Source organism: Rhinichthys klamathensis, unplaced genomic scaffold (assembly GCF_029890125.1).
Source record: "Rhinichthys klamathensis goyatoka isolate OS25496 unplaced genomic scaffold, OSU_Roscu_1.1 h1tg000356l_1, whole genome shotgun sequence".
Taxonomy (NCBI): Eukaryota; Metazoa; Chordata; class Actinopteri; order Cypriniformes; family Leuciscidae; genus Rhinichthys; species Rhinichthys klamathensis.
The window spans coordinates 547,684-571,327 of NW_026606865.1; the positions used below are offsets into that span (position 1 = coordinate 547,684).

A 23,644-nucleotide genomic window follows, 5' to 3' on the forward strand; every position below is an offset into this window, starting at 1 on the left:
CAACATGAACACAATAAGTACATTGTACTTATTTTTCGATGTAAGTACATAAAAAAAAAGCCACTTAATATAAAGTGGGACCCATCATTCTTAAAAAACAGTACTGTGGTGATACCATGGTACTGAAGGAATACCATATTTATGTTACGTAGCATAATCTTTACATGCTACTTTAAAAGAGTATCTTGGTACTACATTCCTACATGTTTACAATTATTAGTGCTGTGCTTTTGCTATATTAATACAAGTATTTTTACGTGGGAGTATTTGTTCAACTTTGGAGTATTGTATTACCATTTGCATTTTCTCTTGTAGCAACTTGAATGTTTGTTCAAGGATTGTTGAATCCAAACAAGAGCCAATGAACTGAAGTTTTACTTCCATTTACATCCATTGTGACTTGGATTGCCAAGTCTGCTGTTTTCCTGTGGATTTGGGCTACGTTTAAATTGCTGCCCGAGGTTTTTTTTTTTTTTTTTTTTACATACTGCATAAATTATATTTGACATAATTTGTATTATCTACCCAAGCGTAAGGATATTTTTTGTGTGGAAGGGACACTGGTGCAAATTTATGGAATTGTGTGGATTGCATAACAGAGACTAAAATATGTATTATAGGCTGTAGCGGAGATAGCGTGGGTGCTTGGGTGCGGCCGCACCAGGGCCCCGTGCCAATTAGGGGCCCCTCAAACGCCGCCGATCTTGCGTCAGGAACGGGGCCCAGGCAAAGTACACCCAGCAAACACATTTACGTTTCGGCAATGTCTGTGGCACGTTGCATTTCTGCTATGGCAACGTCGCTGTCTACGTGCTCGCAACATTGTAACAACGTAGAATTGAAAGACTCAACAGGGCTGTAGCAACGCTGTTGCACGACATTCAGCAACTGAGAGACGACTTTCTGACAATTAGCCTACATTTTTTAGTATGCTAGATATAGATATCCCATTTTAGCAAGTTATGTTTTTGAGGTTAATTTTTAATTAGTCATAAGATAATTATATACTTTTAAAATATTGTTGGCTATTTTATTTAACATATAAGATTACTTGGCTCAACAAGTGACACATTCTTACATATGCATTCATCAAATATTTAACTTTTTTTTAACGGTTTTAATTTTAAAATTACTTGGTAGCAGAGGGCCCCATGATGAAGCTCCGCCCCCACTGTACTGAGAGTCTAGCTCCGCCCCTGATTATAGGTAAGGGAGTGGCATAATTTGAATTTCGTTATTTAGGTTCGTTTAATTGGTCATTCTGCTGGTTTTGATTGGCTTTGATACGCTGATCTAGCAACATTAGTTCTTCTACCGCTAAGTAGAAGAACTACTTAGCGGCAACATTAGTTCTTCTACCGCTCCCTTGGCTTGAACTAAACACAAATTAGTTCAAGCCAAGGGAGACTCGATGCTGTTGGTTTGCTGCATGTTTTAGAGAATTGCAATTCAGTAAAAGGATTTAATAAAAAGGTTTTCAAACTAGGAGTGCTAGGGGGTCCGTGGAGTGTAAAAAGTGTAAAAATAAATAACAAATAAGATTAAACAAAATAAATAAAAAAATGTTTAAAATAAACCCATTGATTAAATAAATAAGACAACTACATTACAGCACAGTAACATTGTGAGTAGAAAAAGCTCTTATTTTGACAAAGAAGCTTTTATTTTGGAATCACATAGAACCCGGAAGTTGAAAGTGCAAACACGTATAGATATTATTAATTTCAATATCAAAAGACAAGTTTGTTACTTAAAACCAAGTTATTAAAATCATAATTTATTTACGTTTGATTAAGAGTTAAATGGCGAAATGCCATGCTCTTATTAACTGTTGAACGTCAGATGATTTGACAGAAGTGAAGTCGACGGAAGTGACATAGGTTCAGAGTCAGACAAACACCTGCATGTTACAGTTACCAGAAAACTCACGGGAATCAAAGATGTCGCGCTCGTGTTTATAAAGCAAGACTGTTGTTAGATTGGGTGAGTTTGGCATGATCACATTAAACAGGCTGTTGTGTTGTTTTTCCTGTCAGGTTGACTCATGTATGACACGGCAGTTTTCACGAGCTGCTCTTTGTCCTCGAGCAGAAGCAGCCGTTACACAGCAACTCTAACGTTACGTGTATTTTAACTCACTATTTGATACTTTCACAGCATACACGTAGAAATATTACACTATCTGATCTTTGATCCATGTAAATAATCCACACTGTCACAGTCAAAATTGAGTCCAATTGGAATATCGGTAATTCTTTGAAGTCCGACTAGAGAGTCACCTAAACATTGAATGCACGTCAACATTCATTAAGGATTGTTAATAATTACTTGTGAATTAAAACTAAGGATTATTATTAATCATCACTTTATGGGTTTTATGAAACCTCATAATCAAAATTGCTGTGAAGGTAGTACTTTATCACTGGGATTTTTATTCGTATTCCTTCCATATTAATCTTGTTCGTTTCAAGTCACCTTAATTTTTACAGCGCTTTTAACAATATAGATTGTTTCACAGCAGCTTTACAGTGATAACAGGAAATTAAAGTAACAGATTGTTTTGTTGTCCCACCCATAAATCCAGATCCACAATGGCTGATAAGGGAAACCGGAAGTTCTCTCCACGATACAGGAGACCGAAGGAAGCAGATGAAGCTGAGAGCTGGAGGAGCCCGTTGGGACGCGATCATGAACGCAGTTACAGCCCTAAAGCGAAGTGGGGTCACGGTCGAGCCAGTGAAAGTGACGGGAATAGAAGAGGCAAAGCCGCGCTGTCTGAGGGAAGAGTGTTCGGACAGAGTCCTTCTCACCAGGAACGAGTCCAGAGAGGTTCACCTGCTGAGCGGAGGAACTGGAGAGAACGACGAGACAGACATGGTAAAACGTGTAAGAAATAGGGATGCCCGATATGAAAATTTTGGCCGATAACCGATAATTCTTTATATTTGAAAGCCGATAACCTATATATTGGCCGATAAATCTAAATCCAAATTGTTATATAATTTTTGAGAGCCTGATTACAAAAAGTCTCACCATTAAAGCTGCAGTAGGGAGTAGGGGTGTAACGGTACATGTATTCGTATTGAACCGTTTCGGTTTGAGGCTTCCGGTTCGGTACGCATACAAACCGAACGATTCCTTGGACCATTTTTCCTGCCGACAAAATTCGCGCTGGTGCGACCACCACAACGTTGCGCAACATCAAATGGCAAGCGTAAAGAAAGCGGAACGAAACTGCGGTACTCATTATGTTCTTCACGGATCGTTTATCAGTTCAGACCAGCAACATCTGTGCAGCGCGAGCCGATCTCGATCAAGCGACACTGTCACTACACAGCGCTAAGAGATCCAGTAAAGAAAACATTTGAATTCGCCACTGAAGTAATAACATCGCTGCGAGATCTAGTGAGAAGCATGCACATTTCTCCGTTATTAACCGTAGATCTCTATTAGATCAAACAGCGCTGACGTGGACACCAGGAGAAATATTGTGCCGTAAATAAACAAACGTTAGTAATACTACTTTACGTCCACAGACCAGCAACATTCACCATGGATTTAATATAGTAACACTAGGCTAAATGTAACCAGTTTGGCTGGAATAGTGAAATGCTTTCAAGTACTTAACAAATCTTTTTCCAGCACTTCAAAACTCAAATATTATATAAATAAAATATATGAAGAGTTCAGATGCAAAAGCCTCTAAGTGCCATTTGAAATTTTCTTCTAGAATTATCATTTTTATGAAGCTTGTATATTTAAGTTCAGTAATTTCACTAAAATGACAATTAATAGGTAATCTTCATTGCCATTTAAGAGAAATTACTGAACTTAAATATACAAGCTTGATAAAAATGATCATTCTAGAAGAAAATTTCAAATGGCTTTTGCATCTGAACTCTTCATATATTTAAATGTTATTTTTAATTTGATGACCAAAACATTATTTGTTCATCCTTCAAAGATGACACCCATTTATAAACCTGAAAGTTTCAAGATGTAGGAAAACTCACACTTATTTAAAAAATATTTTTTCTTTTAACAAATAGGAAATTTCTCTGGCATTTCTTACTTTTTGCTGTATCGAAAACGTACCGAACCGTGACTTTATAACCGAGGTACGTACCGAACCGTGATTTTTGTGTACCGTTACACCCCTAGTAGGGAGTTTTGAGAAAACGTTCACTTAGCCTGAAAGTTTGAACAAGCACAACTTACAGGTCCCACCCCCTTGCTCTCTGCTGCGCTACAGCCCTCCCTCCACAGCTCGTCCTCCACAGCGGAGCCTGTCGTGAACGCGCAGGCTAGTAAACAGGGCCACCGATAACAGCGGATAAAAAGTAATATGGCACATTCACTAATAGGGACTAAACGTCAATAATATGCTTTACATTGACTATGGCCTGCCCATACTTTGACTACAAACTTGGTCCTCAAATCATTATGTATTTTGCAATAGCCTACATGTAACTTTATAACGTTGCACTCTTTCTATAAGTTATAAATAGCTAGTAAGATAACGTTAACATACTGTAACGTTAGTTACCGTTATATAAGTAATAATTCTAGCGATATATAATGCTAGATAAGGTGTGCTAGTACATTATTTCAGCAACATGACAAGCCAGTGAATTAGCAGGTTTCAATTGTTGCTTAGCAGAGTGCGTGACATTTTATCTACATGTCACGCGGCTAGAGTTTTGACACCGAGTCAATGGGCTCTGTCTAATTCTTTCTTTTTCGCTTGTTTATCGTCATCAGTCTTTTTCCTTTTACCTCTTTGTTTTATGAGCAGGTGTCACTCGAGAATTGGCAGTTTAGGTTGTTTCTCCGTCATAAGCACAGCTGCAGCACGCCGGCAATCTTGAGTTTGAACGACGGCTCGCGCGACGCGCTGTGCAAGAGAGGGGTGTGATCAGCCCGTACACGAGCGTGATTGACACTGCTAAGACATTCCTCCTGGCTCTGATTGGTTGTTTCTGAGCGGGAGCGTGTATTTCTTGCAAATGGCAATAGGACCACTGGGAGGAGCCAGAGGAGCTTGATTTTTACACAGATTATCTGTCTCATATTCTACTGTCAGGACATAATGACAGTTTTAGCAAATACATTTTTTCAAAAGTTACCTACAGCAGCTTTAAAGGGGTAGTTCACCCCAAAATGAAAACTCTGTCAGTAATTACTCGCCCTCATGTTGTTCCAACCCCGTAAGACGTTCGTTCATCTTCAGAACACAAATTAAGATATTTTTTATTAAATCTGAGAGCTTCCGTGAGATTTCCCGTAGTGTAACAGCGCAGCGCTTCTGTGTTGTACGTCACACGGAGGCTCACTATTGGCCGACGCTGGTCATGTGTGTGATATGATGCGTGTGACGTACAACACAGAAGCGCTGCGCTGTTACACTACGGGAAATCTCGAGGCCCACAGAGAAGGAAATGAATAGTTGAATAAAGTCTTTATTTTTGTTTATTTTTATTTTTGTATTCTCATCGCTTGATAAACTTAACCCTTGTGTTCTGTTCGAATTCTGTGTACTCCCCTTATGGACCGGGTCAAATTGACCCTAATTGGATTCAATACAATTCCTCAAAAACCACACTATGAAAAACAACAAAGATTTAGATACAAACTGTAAACTTTTAATATCAGCATTTGTCAAACATTACAAAAACATTATATCTGAAAATATGATTTATGAAAATGTTTTAAAAACATTTTTTAAAACAGTTTTGTTTCGACAAAATTGGAAAATAAACAGTATACTGATTTTTTTTGCATATTTTTTTTTCCTTTTTTTTTTTTTTACATTTTATGCTTTGAACATCGTAACTGAACAAAAAAAATTGCTGTATAATGAAAATTTTTCATTTTCCTAAGTTAACTTTCCCTAGTTTCCTAAGACCTATTTTCCTAGTTTCATTATTCACTCACTGGGAAGTGAGAAACCAAACATAACAAAAACATACATCAAATAAATGTTTTTTATTTATTTTTTGGCTCTGTGAATCTGCCTTTGAAAATCCTACATAAAAGTTTTGGTTAAAAGCTAGGTATTTTAGATATTTTGAATATTGAAATGAGAGCTTATTTTACTATCTGTGTCTGACAAAGATTTTCATCTGTAATTTGCAAATAATTCTGAACACTGTAATTTTAGCTTTTTCAAGTGTGTTTGGTTAGGGTTAGAGCACTTTTAGATGCACTTGCACCTTAGAACTGGAGTTGAAGTGCCCTGACATACAGAAAATAAATGTTTTTATTTTGTGTCTGTATATGCTTTTGAATGGCTGTCTATGAGGGTCAAATTGACCAGCGAACATCACAAACGTAACAGTAATTTTGTTTGTATATGTCAAAACACATCAGCATGTTGAAACTTTGCAAGCATGTTCATCATGATAAATGAGAAAAAGTCACAAAATATCAAGAAAAAAAACAAAGATTAACCAGTATTTCCAACAACTTGAAAATCGAAACGGGTCAAATTGACCCGCAACATAACACAAGAGCCACTGTAGTCACTCGGACTATTTTAACGATGTCTTTAATAACTTTTCTGGGCCGGCAACTTTCAATCCCTTAAGAAGCCTATGGAGGAGTGATCCAGCTCTCAGATTTAATAAAAAATATCTTAATTTGTGTTCTGAAGATGAACGAATGTCTTACGGGGTTGGAACAACATGAGGGCGAGTAATTACTGACAGAGTTTTCATTTTTGGTTGAACTATCCCATGTTCCAAGCACACAATTATAATGTTCTCATTATAATTGTATGTAGCCGATATGACAGGCTTGTGCTGTGCAGTTGCACTTTACTGTATTTTCCTTTTTTGAACTGATTCCAATCATATTTCAAGCCTTTCAAAACCATTATGTGAAGGAAATAATCCATTATTCTGCTTTAATATATCACCCAGATTTTCTTATTGGGCCGATACCGATAACATTAAAAATGAACATATATCGGGCCGATACCGATATTGTGGCCGATATATCGTGCATCCCTAATAAGAAGCTATCATGTAATTAAGGAATTAGATTGAAATGTATCTAATATCTGTCTACTTCTGGTTTGTCTATCAGACAGCCTGCAGAAGAGGATGGTGTCGATTGAAAGCTGCCTCACCAGACGGGACGTTTTACAGCTGTGCTTGGAAGCCGAAGGCAGTGATTGTGACCAGAAAGAGGTTTGGAAAGTTATAGACTTACCGGTTAGGCGATTTAAATCGTATTCTGGGCAAAATGTCATGATTTAGGAAAGAGATATTCTTAAAAAACTGTATTTATGCACCATAATCTTTACATGGTACTTTAAAGAGTATCTTACATTTACATTTACATTTAGTCATTTAGCAGACGCTTTTATCCAAAGCGACTTACAACTGAGGACTAAACCAAGCGAGTCATCGTGAAGAGGCAAAAGCAACGCAAGAAGTGCTCAAAATACAAAGTTCAGCCATAGCTCGGAGTAGCATAAGGCAGGCAAGCGAGGATTTAGAGGAAAGGATTTTTTTTTTTTTTTTTTTTTTTTTTTTTTTTTTTTAAGTTAAGTTAAGTGCTCCCGGAAGAGATGAGTTTTCAGTTGTCTTTTGAATGTTGTCAGGGATTCTGCATTCCGGATGAGGGTGGGGAGATCATTCCACCAGCATGGAACCGTGAATGAGAATGTTCTGGAGTGATTTTGTGCCCCGCTGTGATGGTACCACGAGCCGTCGCTCATTGACCGATCGTAGGCTTCTGGTAGGGATGTAGACTTGTAGTAGTGAGTGGAAGTAGGAGGGAGCTGAACCTGTGGTCAATCTGTAAGCAAGCGTCAAAGCCTTGAACTTGATGCGAGCAGCGAGTGGTAGCCAGTGCAGAGAGATGAGCAGAGGAGTGACGTGGGCCTTTTTGGGCTCGTTGAAGACCAGACGAGCTGCAGCATTCTGGATCATTTGTAGAGGTTTAGTTGCACATGATGGAAGTCCAGCCAGAAGAGCATTGCAGTAATCAAGCCTAGAAATGACCAGGGCCTGGACGAGAAGTTGTGTTGCATGCTCAGTTAGGAAAGGCCTGATCTTCCTGATGTTGTGCATAGCAAACCTGCATGATCGAGCTGTCTTTGTAATGTGGTCTGTGAAGGTCAGCTGATCATCAAAGATTACTCCAAGATTTCTGACCGACCTTGATGGGGTGATTGAGGATGAATCTACCTGGATAGTGAGGTCGTGCTGAAGAGACGGATTGGCAGGGAGGACGAGAAGCTCAGTCTTTGCCAGGTTGAGCTGCAGGTGATGTTCCTTCATCCATGCCGAGATGTCCGCCAGACAGCTTGAGATCCGTACAGCTACTGTGGGATCATCTGGTTGAAATGAGAGGTAGAGCTGGGTGTCATCAGCATAGCAATGGTAAGAGAAACCATGTGCCTGTATGATGGGTCCCAGTGATGTGGTGTAAATGGAGAAGAGGAGCGGTCCGAGAACTGAACCCTGAGGAACGCCTGTGGTCAGTTGATGTGCTTTGGATACCTCACCTCTCCATGTGACCTTGAAAGACCTACCTGTGAGATAGGACTCAAACCAGTTGAGGGAGGTTCCAGTGATGCCCAGTGATGAGAGGGCGGACAAGAGGATCTGATGATTCACAGTGTCGAAGGCAGCAGACAGGTCCAGTAGAATGAGAACTGATGATTTGGAAGCAGCTTTTGCGATCCGCAGGGCTTCCGTGACTGACAGCAATGCAGTCTCAGTTGAATGTCCTTTCTTGAAGCCAGATTGGTTGACATCCAGCTGGTTGTTCAGAGACAGGAAGGATGATACTTGGTTAAAAGCAACTCGTTCAAGTGTTTTTGCAATGAATGGTAGGAGAGAGACAGGTCTGTAGTTCTCTAGAAGTGATGTGTTTAATGTTGATTTTTTAAGCAGAGGGGTTACCCGAGCCTGCTTAAATGCTGTAGGGAAAATGCCAGTGTGGAGGGATGAGTTGATAATGTGTGTGAGAGCTGGTAGAAGTGTGGGAGAGATGGCTTGTAGAAGGTGTGAGGGGATGGGGTCTAGAGGGCAGGTGGTAGGATGACTGGAGAGGAGAAGTTTAGATACTTCTTCCTCGGTTAGTGGAGTGAAGGAGGAGAGAAGGTTATTGGCTGTGGGAGAGGTTAGTCTGGGTTCCTGTGCTGAGAACTGACTGCTGATAGTGGTAGTTTTGTTAGTGAAGAAGTTAGCAAAATCATCAGCAGTTAAAGAGGAGGTGGGTGGTGGTGGAGGTGGACAGAGGAGAGAATTGAATGTCTTGAACAGTGAACGTGTGTTAGAGGCGCTGTTGATCTTGTTGTGGAAATATGAAGATTTTGCGGCGTGAACGTCAACAGAGAAGGCAGAGAGCAGAGATTGATACCTACTGAGGTCAGATGTGTCTTTTGATTTGCGCCATTTCCTCTCCGCTGCCCTGAGCTTGGTCCGGTGTTCACGAAGAACCTCAGATAACCAGGGGTTAGAGGGAGTGGTGCGTGCTGGCCTAGAGGAGAGAGGGCAGATATTGTCTAAAGAAGAGGTTAGGATGGAGCATAAAGTATCCGTTGCAGTATTCACATCCAGAGATGAGAAATGTGAGGGTGAGGGAAGAGAAGATGACACAGCAGAGGAAAGATGGGATGGAGAAAGTGAGCGCAGGTTTCGTCTGAAAGTAAATGGTGGGGAGGTTGGTGGAGCATGGGTAGTGAGTTGTAGATTGAAAGTAATGAGGAAATGATCTGAAACTTGGAGAGGTTTCACCAAAATGTTGTCTGTGATACAGTTGCGTGTGTAAACCAGGTCCAGTTGGTTGCCTGACTTGTGAGTACCGGTGGTGATGAGCCGTTTGAGATCGAAAGAGGCTAGGAGAGAGATGAAGTCTGTTGCATACGGCTTCGCTAGGTGAATGTTGAAATCGCCAAAGACTACAAGTGGGATGCCATCCTGAGGGAAAGAGGACAGCAACACATCCAGCTCTTCTACAAAGCTTCCTAGTTGACCTGGGGGGCGATAAATAACTACAATATGGATCTTCATGGGATCTACACTACATGGGAGTTGTAAGTGTAATAGCATGATATTCAAATGAGTTGTTATTGCATAGAGAAGAGAGAGGTGAATATTTCCAATTGTTAGAAATAAGAAGACCAGTGCCCCCACCCCTCCCGGACTGGCGAGGTGTGTGAGAGAAAGAGAAGTTGTTAGAGAGAGCAGCAGGGGTTGCTGAGTCTTCTGGACGGATCCAGGTCTCAGTCAAGCCCAAGATATTAAGAGTAGAATGAGATGCAAAGGCTGGAATGAAGTCAGCTTTATTGACTGCTGATTGACAATTCCATAAACCCATAGAAAGAGTGAGAGGTGAGTGTGAGGATGAGAGAAACGGGCGCAGATAAGCAGTATTGCGCTGCCTTCTGTGCGTGGTGAGAGAGCGTTGTCGAGAGACAACAGGAATGTGTTCAAAGCACATAATGATAATGGGAAATAAGATAAAGGTAGGAAAGGAAAGGGTGAAGAAGATACTTTAAGTGCCTTGCAGGTGTCCTTGCTCGGTGGAGTCGCGCAGGTAGAGTCGCAGGTCTTTACCCGAGTCGGTCTTAACACGAGGAGGCTGAACACGAGAGCTGAATGCTTCCGCTGACGCTTCCGCGACAGCGCGCACACTACATAGAAATAATGCTATCAATCGTCTGAGTGAGGACAGCTGTGGTAGTCCTTGCAATTAGCACAGCGAAAGCAAGTATCCCGACAATGGCCCAAATCGAAACTAGCTGTTATGAACAGCAGTACTTAAGTGCTACAATAACAAACAGACTCCAACCCTTAAGACGGCAGATATTCAAAATAGGAACGCGACTAATTAAAATAAAGATATTTAGTGAAGATAAAAATTACAAAGAAGCAAAGAATCGAAAATAGCCCTACTTACTTGACAAATGGTAAACAGAGCAACAGGAGAACTGTATATTAAGAAAAAACAACTTACGCGCTCTTGACGTTCTCACCGAGTGACTGCTGTATCTTGGTACTGCAATCTTACATGTTTACAATTATTAGAGCTGTGCTTTTACTATTAAAGCATATATTAACCAAATTCAGTGGGTTAATATGCTTCGATTGAAAAGTTTATGATCAGGCTCTGTTTATAAAATCACATTTACTGTAATTCACTTACAGTCAAATTGTGAAATATTTTTTATAATTTAAAAAAACTTATAAATAGTAATAGTAAAATTTCATTTATTCCTGTGGTGTAAAACTGAATTTTCAGCATCATTACTCCAGTCTTCAGTGTCACATGATCCTTTAGAAATCTCTCTAACATGATGATTTGCTGCTCAAGAAACATTTATGATTATTATTATCAGTGTTGAAAACAGTTTTTGCTGCTTCAGATTTTTGTGGAACCTGTGATGCATTTTATTTTTCAGGATTCCTTGATGAATAGAAATGTATTTATTTGAAATTAGGCCTGCATCCAAAATAAAAGTGTTTACATAATATATATGTGTGCACTGTGTATAACTATTTTGTATATAAATACACACACACACACGCATGTATATTTTAGAAATATTTGCATGTATATACTGTAATCATATTTATATAATATATAAATATTTGATATATAAATAACACATTTTTCTTAACCCCTTAAGTGTCACCGACCCACCGGTGGGCCCAAATCCATTACATTTTTAAAACAGTAATATCTTATACTAAACCTAAACTAATCTTGACTCCTAAGGCGTGTTTAGACCTTTATTTTGAAATAGTGATGAACAAGAAAAACATGAAAGAAGGGTAGAAACCTCAGTTTGTTTTCATGCCAAGAGTTCAAAAAATAGCATCCATTCAATTATTTTAGAAAAAAAGGTCTGAATTTTTTTTACAAATAAAGAAAAAAATTATAGATTCACCATTTGTGATGTGGCAGCGAGCTATAACGCACATGCTTGTTCTTTTTGTGTTTCTTAGAAGTTGAATTCATATCAAAATCTGCCAAACTTCTCATATTACTTCTGAATAGGATGTCTACTTCATAAATTGTATGAAAATTGTGGAAATAATGGTTCATATCACTCAAAACACATTTGGAAATGGAGGCAGTAATGGAGTCTGGTTGTCATCTAGTGAAAAAGTTTGGTACTGCGCCCAAACAAAATCTTACTGAAAGCTCATTTTTTGAGATATCAACCTAAAATTTGAAACACAACTTGTTCAGATTTTTGACTTTGATTTTTTTGCAGTTTTAGAGTCGCCCAGGTTTTGAAAATATATATTTTCTATAAAATATGAATAATTAAATTTTTTACATTGTACATTTTCATAAACTCAAACTTCTATAACTTTTTTTCTGTTTCACTTTCTTAATTTATTTCACTTCTACAAAAATCTGCCAAATGTCTTCTTTAAAACGAGACCAATCTTACGTCTATATTCCAAAGCATTCTTGAATTACAACCATTTAAATTTGAAATGTGCATTTTCATGTATATTCAAAAAAAGGGGGGTGACACTTTATAGACAAGCATGTGTGCATTAAATATATCATGCATGCATTATGGATACGATTAATTGTTTCACAGCTATTAGAAATATAATTCTTTGTAACAATGAAAAAGTCTTTACTGTCACTTTTGATCAATTGAATGCGTCCTTGATGAATATAAGTATTAATTTCTTCAACAAAACATTGTGCATTGATCATATTAGTTGATGTAATCTGATTTTGTTTGTTTTCAGCCAAGCATCAGCCTGAAGTTCAGATGTGATAAATGTAAGGTGTTCTGTGAAGACATCTCTCCAGCGCTCGCTCACATCAGAGAAAGATCCCACAGGAAGAAAGCCAAGGTGAGGAGTCAAATGACAAAATTATGATCAAGTTGTTGGCAGGCTCAAACTGCTGTGCTTGTCATTTATGTCTGAATTGTGTCTCCTCTTTATAGGAGCTGCAGAAGCTGACGCTGCTGTTGAATATACCGCCTCCTGGAAAAGCTCAGTGTCATTTAATCAGCTCTGCGCTGGAAAGTGTGGTCAATGAGTTTGGTTTGAACGATCAGGATTTAGAACAACGCCAAAATATTCTCGCTCTCGTTCAGAAAGTCCTTCAACCTTTCCTTCCAGGTATTTAACCATGTAAAGCTCATTGAATCCTTTATTTGATGCTTTTTAGAGCTGCACGATTCTGGAGAAATTGAGAATCACAATTTTATTGGTTAAAATAGAGATGATGAACATGATTCTAAAATAATAATAATAATTGACTCATTCATTAAGACTTCACATATCATTACTGGATGAATCAGCGTTTTTGATGATTCAATGACAAATACTTTTTTTTAACAGTCACTTAGTCACTTGTCGCGACCTATTGGTGTAACAATGTAATACAATCTTTATTTGCAGCGTCAAGCTACTTTTAGAACGTGATTTGCTCTAATTTGGTCGCTACTACAGACATCAGTGTTTATATCAGAATTATAAACCTTTATCCCAGTTTTTCTGTGATAATTTGAAGTGTATAAGACAGAAATAATGATACTGTGTGTTTGTGAAGCTGTTTCATACCTGTACATGACAACAACTGCTCTCTCTGGGTGAATGCTCTTACTTGTCAAAGAGATTGCGATCGTTTAACGGTTAATTGTGCGGCTCTAAGGATTCCTCCATACATTTTACTCTCTTTCCCCCTCCAGAATGCCAGTTCAGGTTATATGGATCTTCCTGCACAAAGTTCGGCTTCAAAGATTCTGATGTAAACATTGATGTGAAGTTTCCATCCCATGTGAGTGTGAAGTGCTTATTAGAAATATTCTCACAATTGACCTTTTACATCTTATGGCTTTGTCTTCTAGGGTTGATCAAAGTAAATTACTTTATATTTGTCATTTTTTAATTTGATCCTTGTTTCCTTTTTTAAAGTTACATTTGTGTCTCTATTAAGAAGTTCTAGCTAGACTGCGCACAACAACTTGATTAAACCTAGCATGAAGTGAACTTTACTCTCTTCAGTTGTTAATACAGGCATCACGAAGCAATATGATTTATTAATTAGAGCTATTATTGGCTCAAACCCCTGATACAAGCTAATTATCGCTGACATTTAGACTCTGTATTAAAATTTGCTGTGTGAGTGTGTGTACACTGTGATAGCTAACACATAAACCATGGCATATGCAGTTTAAAAGCCTTTAAGTAAGGGGTAATCCACAGCTAGATGTGCATTAAATGATTTTAATGCATGACATGGAGGCCAAGAACTTCCCGGCGCAAAGCGGAGTGCGTTCAAATCGTTTAATGCACAGCTAGTCTTGGATTTGGGTGACATGTTTTTACAAAAATTAATTTTTGCAATACTACAGGTGAAACTTGAAAAATTTTAATATCGTGCAAAAGTTCATTTATTTCAGTAATTCAAGTTAAAAGGTGAAACTAATATATTATATAGACTCATTACATGCAAAGTGAGATATTTCAAGCCTTTATTTGTTATAATTTTGATGATTATGGCTCACAGCTTTTGAAAACCCCAAAGTCAAAATTAGAATATTGTGAAAAGGTTTTCATAAGCTGTAAGCCATAATCATCAAAATAATAACAAATAAAGGCTTGAAATATCTCACTTTGCATGTAATGAGTCTACATAATATATTAGTTTCACCTTTTAAGTTGAATTACTGAAATGAACTTTTGCACGATATTCTTATATTTCGAGTTTCACCTGTAATCTTTTACTTTTGCTGGTGAAGTTTGGTCAAAAATTGTTTTGTAATTAAGAAAAATAAATCTCTCATCAGTTCCAGCATCCTGATATTCTGCTCGTGGCTCAAGAGCATCTCTCTAAAAGTGGTAAGTTAAAAGATGAAAAGCAGTGAAAGCTAATAAAAATTGTGTGTTATATTTGGCCATGGTGAAAAGAAACAGAGCAGGGTAATTAAGTTTCGAGATACACTGATGCTGAAATTTTGGCCAAAAAATAGTTATGTTTTGTTATGACTGAAAATTTAAAATTATTATAGATCAAATATAAAAGCGTAATATATGCATAAAAGTATTCACAAAAAAGTACCCACCAATATAAAATAACAATGGTATGTTTTAATTTTTCTCACTGTTTTATTTTCATAATTGCAGATCTTTTTGTCGATGTGGAGGGAGACTTCCATAGGAGGATGCCTGTCGTTGTGTGCAGAGAGAAATCAAGGTCTGTTTCCTTATTATTCTTTTACAAAGCTTAAATATGAAGCTAACGGCATTCAAATATGTATATATAATTTTATGAAGTTTATATTGTTTTAAATTTTTTTTTAAATGTACACTAATTTCAAAAGGTTTTTTGAGTCAGTAAGATTTAAAATAAATTAATTAATACGTTTATTCATGTATTACATTGATCAAAAGTGACGGTAAAGTCATCTGCAATGTTACAAAAAACTCTATTTCAAATAAATGTTTATTCTGAACTTTATTAATCAAAGGATCCTAAAAAAATACGAAGCAGCACAACTGTTTTCAACGTTGATAATAATCAGAAATGTTTCTTGTGCATCAAATCATCATATTAGAATGATTTCTCAAGGATCATGTGACGCTGAAGAAAATTCAGCTTTGATCACTGGAAAAAAAACAAACTTTTTGCAATATATTCACATTGAAAACATATTTTTAAAATTGTAATATGTCACTATTTTTACTGTATTTTTGATCAAATAAATTCAGCCTTTTTGAGCAGAAGAAAAGTCTTTCAAAAACATTTAAAAAATCTTACCTACCCCAAAATTTTGAATTGTAGTGCATGTTAAATTCATTGACAGAGGTTTTTTATAACTGCTTTAAACTTATGTTATATGTTTTTTTTTATCTTTTGAAGTGGTCTGATCTGCAAAGTCAGTGCAGGCAATGAAAGTGCATGCATAACAACAGCATATTTGACCGAGATGGCGAGTCTGGAGCCGCAGCTCATCCCGCTGATTATATGCTTCAGATTCTGGGCTAAGGTAAGACTGATGTGCTGTTTGGTATAATACACAGTCTGAAGGTTTTTTCAGCTAAGTTTAAAATGCAAAATTGCATGTTTTGTTTACTATCCTTCTCAGTGTTGTCTGAAACATGACATATATATGTTAGTTAACAGTGTTTCCCCTAGGATTTTTTTTCAGGGGGGGGGGGGGGGGGGCTGCTAGTGTTGCGGAGCGGGCGTGTTACGGATACTTGGTGTAATGTTTTTATTTTTATTAAGTGAAATCATGTATAAAATCACACTAATTCTGTGTTGTGTTTTTTATGGTAATAAAATGAAATGAAAATAAAATGAAGACATAAAACACAAATTTTAGCATTTATCATCAACTTTATCATCAATAAAACATGGATTATTCCTTAAAAATGTCAGTTTTGATGATAATTTATTTGGATTAGTGTTAGTGTATTATTACATTGGGACATATCTAAATTCTAATGTACAACAGTAATATATTTCTGTCAAGTTAAACCGAACTTTTATTTTGACGGGTTGCCGTGAAGACCTTTTGAGTTTCTGTGTGTTTATGTCATGATGATAGTTTTTCTCAAATGAAGCAGTTAAATGATCACGAAGTGACTTTCAGAGTGGATCTAGAGCCTCGAGAGGAAGTTCATGCATTTGTGTCTTCATATAGGGCAAAAAACAGCGCAAGCGTCACACGTGCTTCAGTGTGTGTGTGTGGTAAATGAAACTGCGGGCCGCTCCCCCCAAAACAATGGTAGGGGAAACACTGGTTAAATATAATATTGCATATAAAGATTTAATAGGTAGCATTTTTTTTTATGTACAGTGATACAGCATAAATAATTTTAAAGCTCTGCATGCTTATTTATATATATATCCTTATAATATGTGATGTTTTTTTGTTTGTGTGAATTAGATTTGTTGTGTAGACCAGATGGAAGAAGGTGGACTTCCGTCCTACAGCTTTACCCTCATGGTCATCAGCTTCTTGCAACGACGCAAGGAACCTGTCTTACCTTCATACCTCGAACACGTGGTGTGTGATTCAACATTAATGCATCATTTATTCAAGTTTATAGGACCAATGCCTGATTATTGCATCTGGATTCTTTTGGAGAGGTAACCTGAGATAATCTGCAGTCAGCCGGTCATTATTGCAAAAAAAAAAAAAAATTAAACCCCGACACTGTAATCAAGACACAGACCATAATGCAATAATTATCCCGTTTATTACACAGATACTCATCACATGAATAAATATGGGAAATTAAAGTCTGAAATCATTTGATAACACTTTTCTTAAAGCATTTATGTATAATACATAACTGAGGTTAAAATTATTCATGAGATCATATAATGCATTATAAGGTGCATGCATAATTAATGCATTAAAAATACTTTCATAATGCATTATAAATGAAGGCTTTAAATAGTGTTACCAATCATTTTATCATCTTTTTGGACATGACCAGTTTTACAGTTTAATGATCAACATACAAAAACTATTTTATCAGAGGATGCTGCAACTGACCAATCGCAATCAAGTATTTCAGAGAGCCATGTAATGAACTAGGTGTGTACAATATTGGCAAAAAGTGATATCTCTCTATTTTTCTGGGATTTTGTCGATGATAATAATAGTTAGAAGATATCTAGCTGAGTGTCATGGGTAGCTGACTCTAGAAAATGTTTATATTCTTCGCTGTGGTCAGTTCACAGCAGCGACGGAAATAAACTCTTTCAAAAGGGCTGATATTTGCCACCTTACATTGATTTCAAGTGCATTTTTACGTCACATTCTTACAATCAATCAATAAATTCAATAATAAGAAGAATAAGACACTATAGATTGTTACCAATCCATCACAAAATGTATCCTTGCACTGCAGAAGTGACATAGAAGCTGCATTTAAAAAAGCATTTATATATAATATATATAAATGCTTTTAATATATATATTAGTGCTGGGCAACGATTACAATTTTTAATCGCGATTAATCGCATTGCTACGCGCAAGAGTGAATAATGAATTCTAAAGTAGTGTATTGCGCACTTTTGATTTAAATGTACTGCTATATACACAAAAGTGCAATAACATGTGGTTTGCAAAAACTTTAAACAAATAAGGTGCTTTATACCAGCAGTATTACCTTTACACAGTAGCAATAAAATATTTATTGTAAATCTCAACTTAAACATTAATTTAATGTAATCAAATCAAATATTAAAACAAAGCTGCCACATGCCAGGGCATTACCTTTAATCTAGCTTGTTAAAACGAGTCCAGTTTCCTTGTTGTTTTTTTCTGAACAGGTATCAACAGGTATCTTTTTTTAAGGGAGCAGCAGAAACAGTCTATGTAGTCAGAGGTCATGACCACTACCACAGATATAAGTCGACCAACGTTACTTCTCTGATAGTAGCTTAGGTTTGGTCATGACATGGTTTCCCACGTACACTAAGATTACATTAAACAGATGTAAAGCCCAATTTATACTTCTGCTTCGAACTCACGCCGTAGCTGCCTACCTGCTGTGTGTGTAGCGCGCGTACCCTGACGTGCACGGTGCACCTCTCCAAAAATAACAATGCGTCAATTCTACGCATACCGCAAGCGCTGTGATTGCTAGAACCGCTCCCCGGGTTCACATGCATGGTCCTTCTGCATGTGTAATTGCGCGTCAAGGGGGACAACGACGCAGAAGTATAAATAAAAACCAACGCGTAGTCCATAGCGTAGAGGCGCCTCCGGCGTAGGTCCGACGCAGAAGTATAAATCAGCCTAGAGTGAGGTGAAGTGGTCGAGCACAGGTGCAGCGACAAACGGGTGCGTTCCTGTGAAACTTTTGCGGTCATGCTCGCCTCACGCACGCGCCCGCGCTCTCCCGTTGCAGAAGTCGAATTGTCTATTTTTGTAGCTACACGACGCGCAGCACAAATCATTGAAAGAGAGACTGATCCTCGGCTCGCTGTTTGTGAGTTTCCCAATCTAAATAGTTATCAGGACATCAACAGAAGGGAATTCACATGGCAGAGCATCCCCGCTAAACTAAACGCAGGCCTATCAGGTAAAGTTATGTATAATTTTAATTTAAGTTAAAAAGGCTACAGCTGCGTAGCGCACAGAAGCCGTTGCCATGGTTACTATCCATAGAGCGCCTGTCATTCACTCGCGGAGCGCTGTCTCCCTTTCTGTTCACCTGAGAGAACCTGCCAAAGCCTCTCCACTGCTGGTTTGGGTGGGTTATTTGCTGGCTGACCAACATCCCACCCCTCCTGTGATCCATGGTTTGACTGTAGCCCTATGTGTATTCAGAGGCAGTGAGCAACGGACTTTCAAAATAATAAAATAAAAAAACTGCGTTAACGTGCGATAAAAAAATTGTCGGCATTAATTAATACATGTGTTAACGCGATAATAACGCGTTAACTTGCCCAGCCCTAATATATATATATATATGAATCTTAAACAATTTTTGATTATGAAATAGCAAATTGTTGTCACAATATTGTGTCTGAAATGTTACTCACAATATTAGCTTCTTGTTTATTGGACTGTTGTGCAAAATCATGGTCACATTTGCAATCATGTTGATACTCGGGGAAAAACGACACGATTGCTTGTGTGATTGTGCTTAAAATATCATATAGAAATATGAGACAAAACCTTGTGTTTTTTCCCCCGTATATTGATTTTTTTGTAAGTCTAACTGCATTGTACTACATGTAGTGAAAGCTATATCACTCTCGAGGCCTGTTTTTGTTTGCATTTTGCAAAGTTTTTGACATACTGGATAATGTTAGCTTATTAAAACACATCATTAAATGATCATAGACGATACATATCGCACATCTCTATAATGAACAACAGAATGGTATTTACTACTGAAAACCCCACCCTTAAGATACAAAACTTAAACTAGAAAATTTAGAAAATGTTTCATATGTTTATGGAAAATCCTGTAAGAAATGGTGTTCATTGTGAGGTAGTAGTTAATTTGTTGCAGAGACTGATGTTGTGTCTTGTTTTAGGGGTTGCCTGTGAGTAAACTGAAGAGTTTCTCCATAACCGGGGTTGAAAAAGGACACGTACTTTGGGTATATGATCCAACCTCAAATGATTCACAAGATAAAGACAAACTCATCAAGAAGGGAAAGGTTAGTATTTTCCCAGCTACTCGTGTATTGTGCATCAAAAGGTTAAATTTGAAGAGCTCAAGCCAAAAGAAAGTCCACAAAATCCCTACTGTGTTTTATGGAAGCTTGTTTCCGCCACGAAATAAGGTAATTGCGTCATTTTTATCTCACGATTGCGATTTATAACGTCAGAATTACGAGGTAAAAACCTTCAGAAGATTGAATTGCACGTTTATATCTCGCAGTTCTGACTTTATTTCAGGATTGCGAGATGAAAAAGTCGCAATTAACTTTTTATTTTGTATTTTGTATTCTTATAAACAAGCTTCCATAGTATTTCTTTACCTATTGGTTCATTGTTTTGATTTGTTTTTTCTGAAATAGTCTCCACTGGTTTTCAAAGACCGAAGTCCTCCTGTACAGCTGGGGAAGCTTTGGGTCGAGTTACTGCGATATTATTCACTGGAATTTCAAATACCCGAGAAAGTCATTAGCGTGCGCACAAACGGTGACTTATGGCGTGATCTGAAAGACTGGCCCAAAAAGAGGATTGCAATAGAAGGTATACATGGCATCATGTTTTTTATATACACCACCAGTCAAAAGTTTTGGATCGGTAAGATTTTTTGTTTTTTAAAAGTCTCTTTTGTTCACCAAGGCTGCATTTATTTAATTAAAAATACAAAAAAACCCAGTAATATTGTGAAATATTATTACAATTTAAAACAGCTGTTTTCATTGTGAATATATATAGTAAAGTGTAATTTATTCCTGTGACCAAAAGCTGAATTTTCAGCATCATTACTCCAGTCTTCAGTGTCACATGATCCTTCAGAAATCACTCTAATATGATGATTTGCTGCTCAAGAAACATTTCTGATTTTTATCAATGTTGAAAACAGTTATGTACAATTGGTATTTAAGGTTTCTTTGATGAATAGAAAGTTACAAAGAACAGCATTTATCTGAAATATAATCTTTTGTAACATTATAAATGTCTTTACTGTAACTTTTGATCAATTTAATTCAATACTCAAGACTGGAGTAATGATGCTGAAAATTCAACTTTGATCACAGAAATAAATTACATTTTAAAATAGAAAACAGTCATTTTAAATTGTCATGATATTTAACAATATTACTGTTTTTTTTGGTATTTTTAATCAAATGGTGAACAGAACAGACTTATTATAAAAACATTACAAATCTTACCGATCCAAATCTTTTGACTGGTAGTTTACGTCTGCCTAGATATGAGATATATTAATATTTATCTCTGTTTTTTCTTTCTCAGATCCATTCGCCGTCCAGAGGAATGTGGCTCGGACATTGAGCAGTCAGATGATGTTTGACTATATGTGTCATTGTCTCAAAACAACTTATAAGTACTTTGCTTCTCCTCCAAAAAGCAAAGCTGGGAAAGTCCGTTCAAACAGTCAAACTGATAAATCCGTGAGTGGTGTGAATCATGTCGATGCGGTGAAGAAAAGCAAGAAAGTGCCGGCTGAGGATATGAACAGATCCCGTGCGAGGTCCAGTCCTCATAGTACAGAAGATCTCGAGGACTCTGACTATATGATTGAGCTGGAGCAGGACGATGAGGAAGAAGCCGACTCTGACGCCGAGACTGAGGTGTGCAAAGCGCGTAAATACAGTGGTCAACATTTCAAGTGGATCAAAAAAGTCCATCAAAGTTGTTCTAACACAAGAACGGGTATTGTTCAGCATTCATGTATAACTTTGATTCATCTTTTGATCCACTTCAAATGTTGAGATTGAGAAGAAATAGTCTTCTTTTCATCATGCAGTTGAGTTTTAGCCTGGTTAAAACCAGACCATTCTCAGTTGTAACTGAGTTATGGTCTGGCAAAGCGTCATAGACAAATCATCTCCAGAGGGGCGTCACCAACGGACGTCGCGGATAGACCTAAACCCAATCAGAGCGATGAAGGAGATGACGTATGCAGAGCGGCGGAGAAACATCTCCGAGTGTTGTTCTTTGCTCGGTTTTTAACTAAAAGGAAACGTTCAAATGGCTTAAAACAGACGCGATAGCTGATTGGAACGAGTGATGTTCGACGGCGGCATCCATCTTTGTAATGTAGGCTACAAAATCTGCTTCAAAATCCCAGCGCTGTCGTCATCGTGTAAAGCCCGCCCCAACGTTTCTGATTGGTGCCGCGATTTCGGCGGTTTGGAAATGGGCTTGAATGAGCTCTTTGCCAGACTAACTTTCAGAGCAAATCTAAATTTGCCGGAAGTGGTCTGGGTTTCCCTTTTTAGGAACAGCTCTAAAAATCAAGGAAAATTAGATCCTCATATGAAACCCTTGAATTTTTATGCATTAGAGCTTCTCAGGTAAATTTGTCTTCTTAGCTTTTGGTGCTCTTTGCGTGTCGGTCAAAAACATTTTTTTGTCAATGAAATTAATGTACTATATTTTAGTTTGATAATGTTTTTTATTTAATATTTTGTAGGGGATTTTTTTATACTAAATTATATTTACGCTGTATTTATAATCCATTTATACACTTTTTGAGCATAGACCTGAAAATTAAATTTCCAATTTAAACTGTCGTAATTAAACCTTGAATGCTTTAGAGCACAGACTTAAGTTTGATCTCTTTACAAAGACGACACATGGCAGATTCACACATGGCAGTTCACATAGCAAGTGCCAAAACCTTTACCAAGTTTCGTACCATTCCAAAGAAGTAAAAAACAAAACCTAAAAAAACCCAAAAATTATTTTGTTTTTAGTTGCCGAAGAGTCTGTTTTCCAGTTAAAATAAGACAAAGATCTTTAATGCATACATTTACGGTATAATTTCAGCTAAATGTGAAATACTGAAGGAACAGTTTTTGCATTAGTTCTGAGTTGAAATTAAATTGAGTGTGCACATTTGTAGGGTGAAGAAGAAGACGAGGAAGATGACGACGATGATGACATCGAGCTTGATGAATCTGGTTGTGATCCTTCTGGCGACGAGATCTTCCCCTTCGACCGGGAGACGAGTGACGACGTGGGATCCGATGTAGGCGATCCCGAGGAAGCAGCATCTGTCCAAATCAAACCAAAAGCAGAGCGTACCAAATCTGAATCGCCGGTAGGAACGCAGTCGGACCTTGAAGGCGTTCATTATGTCTTCACCAAGAGGGTTTTCAGTGATGGCAAGGTAAATATGCATTCTCATATTCATGGCTACTGAGTTTGCATGTCTATGTGAAACCATCCAAACTTGTTATTAAATGTAAAATGTACTAATGTGTGCTATTGTTGCCAGATATGAAGCTGCTCTTGTCAAGCAATTGTTGAGAATGCAATATTGAAGTGCCTCTATTATGTTATTTTAAAGGCTCCTACAATAGGTTTACATGCATCCAGGGTCAAAAAACACTTTAACATTTTCTCATAAAATACAGTCCTTCCAGAAAAACGCAGAGTTTTTTTGTGATTGTTGCGGGCAAAAATCCTTGATTATGCGGCCCGTTTTCTTAAAGGTGCATTGCGCAAGTCTCTGAGTTTTTG

At 37.5% G+C, this 23,644-nt stretch overlaps 1 protein-coding gene across 2 annotated transcripts in view; it reads left to right on the forward strand.

The window, feature by feature from the left end:
- The first annotated feature begins 1,826 nt into the window (after positions 1 to 1,826).
- Positions 1,827 to 23,644, forward strand: part of tut7 (terminal uridylyl transferase 7) — a 49,947-nt gene continuing 28,129 nt past the window's right edge. The window contains exons 1-14 of one of the 2 annotated variants that reach the window (XM_056232772.1): positions 1,827 to 1,983; positions 2,585 to 2,886; positions 7,087 to 7,190; positions 12,735 to 12,842; positions 12,938 to 13,115; positions 13,688 to 13,776; positions 14,789 to 14,840; positions 15,126 to 15,195; positions 15,862 to 15,988; positions 16,895 to 17,014; positions 20,011 to 20,136; positions 20,500 to 20,677; positions 21,410 to 21,747; positions 23,025 to 23,291. In XM_056232772.1, the coding sequence (XP_056088747.1) occupies positions 2,592 to 2,886; positions 7,087 to 7,190; positions 12,735 to 12,842; positions 12,938 to 13,115; positions 13,688 to 13,776; positions 14,789 to 14,840; positions 15,126 to 15,195; positions 15,862 to 15,988; positions 16,895 to 17,014; positions 20,011 to 20,136; positions 20,500 to 20,677; positions 21,410 to 21,747; positions 23,025 to 23,291 (2,052 nt within the window). In that variant the 5' untranslated portion in view covers positions 1,827 to 1,983; positions 2,585 to 2,591. The remainder of the gene's footprint in view (positions 1,984 to 2,584; positions 2,887 to 7,086; positions 7,191 to 12,734; positions 12,843 to 12,937; positions 13,116 to 13,687; positions 13,777 to 14,788; positions 14,841 to 15,125; positions 15,196 to 15,861; positions 15,989 to 16,894; positions 17,015 to 20,010; positions 20,137 to 20,499; positions 20,678 to 21,409; positions 21,748 to 23,024; positions 23,292 to 23,644) is intronic. The other variant, XM_056232773.1, reaches the window with a different exon arrangement.